This window comes from Etheostoma spectabile, chromosome 9, assembly GCF_008692095.1.
Source record: "Etheostoma spectabile isolate EspeVRDwgs_2016 chromosome 9, UIUC_Espe_1.0, whole genome shotgun sequence".
NCBI classification, from domain to species: Eukaryota; Metazoa; Chordata; class Actinopteri; order Perciformes; family Percidae; genus Etheostoma; species Etheostoma spectabile.
The window spans coordinates 11,698,031-11,701,639 of record NC_045741.1 but is presented as its reverse complement, the minus strand read 5'-3'; the positions used below and the strand labels follow the sequence as shown (position 1 = coordinate 11,701,639).

Below are 3,609 nucleotides of genomic sequence, written 5' to 3'. Positions count from 1 at the left end.
GGGGGGGGGGACACTTTTGCAAGGCACTGTATCCATGTTAAATTCTCATTAGGGGCTGAGCCCCCCCTAAAGGTCTGATCCTAGAATTGCCCCCGTCTATCAGTCTTGTGCACAGGTGGAAACTTTGGCCTGATGGTGGTGGTGGACAAACATTAAGGCCCAAATCATTTGGGTGACCAGCCTGATCTGATTACTCCACATAGCATTTGGGGATGGAAATGGCATTTCTTTAAACCAATCAGAATCACCATGGGTGTTGATAAACTCCGCACAGAGTCGCTGCAAAATAGTTGTGCGAGAGAAAACTCAGATTGGACAGATAGTCTAGCAAGCTGTCTCAATTTACAATGCAGAGCTCTGACAAGCAGTCAACAATAGTCCTCACAAATCCACCAAATTAAAAAGTCCAACACAAAGAAAGCGGAAGGACATGGAAAATACATGCAACACCGGAGCAATCCCGGAAGTGGAACGCGAAGGATATAGACTAGGTCACACAGACCAAATGGAAGACCAACATCACCACCCATAAGCCCTGGAGGAATACTTTGTGCCACTGGCTGCTGTGAGTTATTCTGTCTATACAAACTCTCTTGACATTCTTTATTGTAAAAAAGCAAAAGTTATGTTTACATAAAGCGTTACTCAAGTAAATGCAAAAAAGTATTTTAAATCCAGCAATGTTTACAACAATGTTTGCTTGCTAGCAGTCTGCTCACACGTCGCTGCACACCTTGTTGTGCTACCCTTGTGATTTTGTTTGTGCAATATCATGGCTGAATTCAAGTATTTTTGTCAATTGGCAAAAAATATAGTCAATATGTAGGAGTAATTTGTGCAACCCTGTCTCCTTCTTTTTTTCTTTCACACACTCTCACATTCACATCTTATCAGTGTAGCGTCTGTCTTTGTTTTGTTTCTTTCTTTCTGCCTGCCTCACTCTGACACAGTAATCCCAGTTATAGTCTTTCTCTGGGCTCCTTCTTGCACAAGCTCATTTGACTCCCTATCGTCTGCTATTATTCATATTTATTCATATTTTCTTCCATCTGTTTGTATTCCATCCTCTTCTCTTTCCTCCGTTCTCTAGTTTTTGGGGCGTTATTGTTTGCTGAGTTATGAACCAACCAGTCAGCCTTTATAGAGACAACCCAGAGCTTGGAGCAGCCCCCACAAGCAGTCTCACATCAGGCAGAATGTCAGTAATACAAGTAAGATTCCAAGCAGTCTCTCTGGAGCAAAGCTGTGAGCCTGACACTGTCCTAATCCTTTCAGGAAATGAAGTGTTCAATCCAGAGCTACTGAAGGAAAGAGGGCAAAATGTAGAGCAAAGAGCTACTTGTACTTACACGGACACCTTTAGGCCCTGGGTTACCTTGTGGACCAGCTAAACCCTGCAAAGAAGGAAAGAGTCAGGTGAGGTGGACCTATTGTCACAGTACGGGCAAGCTCAGTGATTTCACATGGTGAGGGAAACATAACCACATAAGACTCCACAGACTGCACACACGAAAAGACGTCAGGAAACCTACTGCATTAATTTACGCGTTCCATTGTTAGCTACATTTTCAATATACTGTAGTGGAAAAAGCAGCTGTTTACTGCTTTATTCCAAATCAAAAATGGCTAAGAAACATGCATAGGAAAGCAGGAAGAAGTGTGCATTATGCTGTTATCATTATCACTGCTGTGCATTTTCTGTAGAGTTCTTGGTAGAGCAATGAAGAATCTAAGAGGATTTATGGAGAAACAGGAAGCATATTTTTGTATTTTTCACTGCACCTGCCTGCCAGGGTAACCTGCCGCCCCAGCTTCCCCAGGAGGTCCTGGTACGCCCTGCAACAGAGAGAGAGAGAGAGAGAGAGAGAGAAAGAAAGAAAGAAGGAGAGAGAGAATGAACAGTGACTAGAGAGATTAGATGGATGGATAAAGTGAAAGAGGAGACACACAGACCTCTACCAGCATTGCCAACTGAGGAATAAAACGAGCACTGTTCATTCCAGACAGCCTCCACCAAGACAACCCCGTCTATTAACTGTACCTTTCTGCACCCCTTCCTCACCGGCTCACTGCTGTTTCTTTTCCAGCACACTTTGCACGTTATACAATTAAGCTCATGCTTATGTTAAAACAATATGCTGTTGCTGTGATAAAAAAAATGTATCTGTCACGTTACATAAAGCACAGACCTTAAACAGGTGCAATCAGCAACCTGCAGCATATTCATTCTCTGCTGACATTCACTATTATTGTCTGCCCATAATAGGTCCTTGAGTTTTTTTTATATTCTTGTTCATCAATGCCTGATATAACTTTACTAGGTGCGTAGATGTGGATTTTTCAATCTCAAACCCAAAAATAATTGTGTTACTTTTTTCAATCAGTAATAATCTATCTGGTAACGCGTAATGTGTGTGTGTGTGTGCGTGTGTATGTGTGTGTGTGTACACATGTGTACATGGTCTAATCCTCTTTGTGTGTGAACGCTGTGACAGTGAACACCTATTCGCATATAGCTCTCATCTGGAAGAAAATTGAGGCTACTACATTTGGTGCTTGGATCAAGAAGATGGCGCAATGTATATTCTTGGATCAAACTAACGTATTGAGAGGAAAATTGGGGGTGTATGAGAAAAGCTTAAGGCCATTTGACCGGTTTGTTAAAGAAGACATAGGGGAGCTGCTACTGTGATACTCTCATATAATTAGGGCAGGAGCACTGACAGCGGCAAAGGCTCTATTGAAACTGAAGGAATCATTATTATTACACCAGATGAATTGCAGAATTACAGAATTTTAAAAATGAAGCCCCTGCAGTATGTTTAACGTAGACTCATGAAACCTGGTACACATTTGTAATGTCAAGATGTACAAATAATGTCAAAGGAGCCATACCTAAAACCCAACAGGAAGTCAGCCATTTTAAATTGAATGTTCCAAATTGTGTCTTTGGCCAATTCCCACGTTTACTTTAACGAACTTCTCCTAGAGATTTAATCCAATCAACTTCAAATTTGGTCTGTGCCAGCTTAAAACGGTAAAGATGAAACATTATTAAAAGAAAAACTTTTCATCATAGGGCATGGCAGTGGCGGGGCGGCCATTTAGTGCGTTTTGCCATCAAAACAGGAAGGGGGTGTAACTTGAGTGTACATTGTCCAGTTGGCTCGAAACTTTTCAGGATTCATTAGAGTCCAACCCTGACAACATAAACACGCTGATATTGGCTCAACGTCATAGCGCCTCCTAGTGGCAACAGGAAGTAAGCCTAAACGTCAAGGTGCTATACTTTAATGAACTCCTCCTAAATATTTCATCGGATGGACTTCAAATTTTGACTGTACCATCTCAACACCTTAAAGAGGAAGTTATTAAAAAAAACTTTCGTCAAACGGTGTGGGTGTGGCGGCCATTTTGAGTGTTTAGTTATGAACGCAAAAGTGTCTGTAACTACAGTGTACATTGTCATATCTGCTTGAAATTTCCCACAGTCAACAAGAGTCCAAGCATGAGGACATATACAGGCCAATTTTGACCCCAAGTGACAACTGCTTAACTCTGGCAAAATAAAACTCTTTATTTTGCTTACACACACGCACGCACGCACGC

General features: G+C 41.7%; 1 protein-coding gene across 1 annotated transcript in view; it reads right to left on the bottom strand.

Annotated features, from left to right (window-relative positions):
• The window catches only part of col24a1 (collagen type XXIV alpha 1 chain), a 92,609-nt gene that overhangs the window by 55,246 nt on the left and 33,754 nt on the right, over positions 1–3,609 (bottom strand). Inside the window, exons 9-10 of the mRNA XM_032525635.1 lie at positions 1,783–1,836; positions 1,350–1,394 (exon numbers count right to left, since the gene is read on the bottom strand). Coding sequence (XP_032381526.1) covers positions 1,350–1,394; positions 1,783–1,836 — 99 coding nt within the window. The remainder of the gene's footprint in view (positions 1–1,349; positions 1,395–1,782; positions 1,837–3,609) is intronic.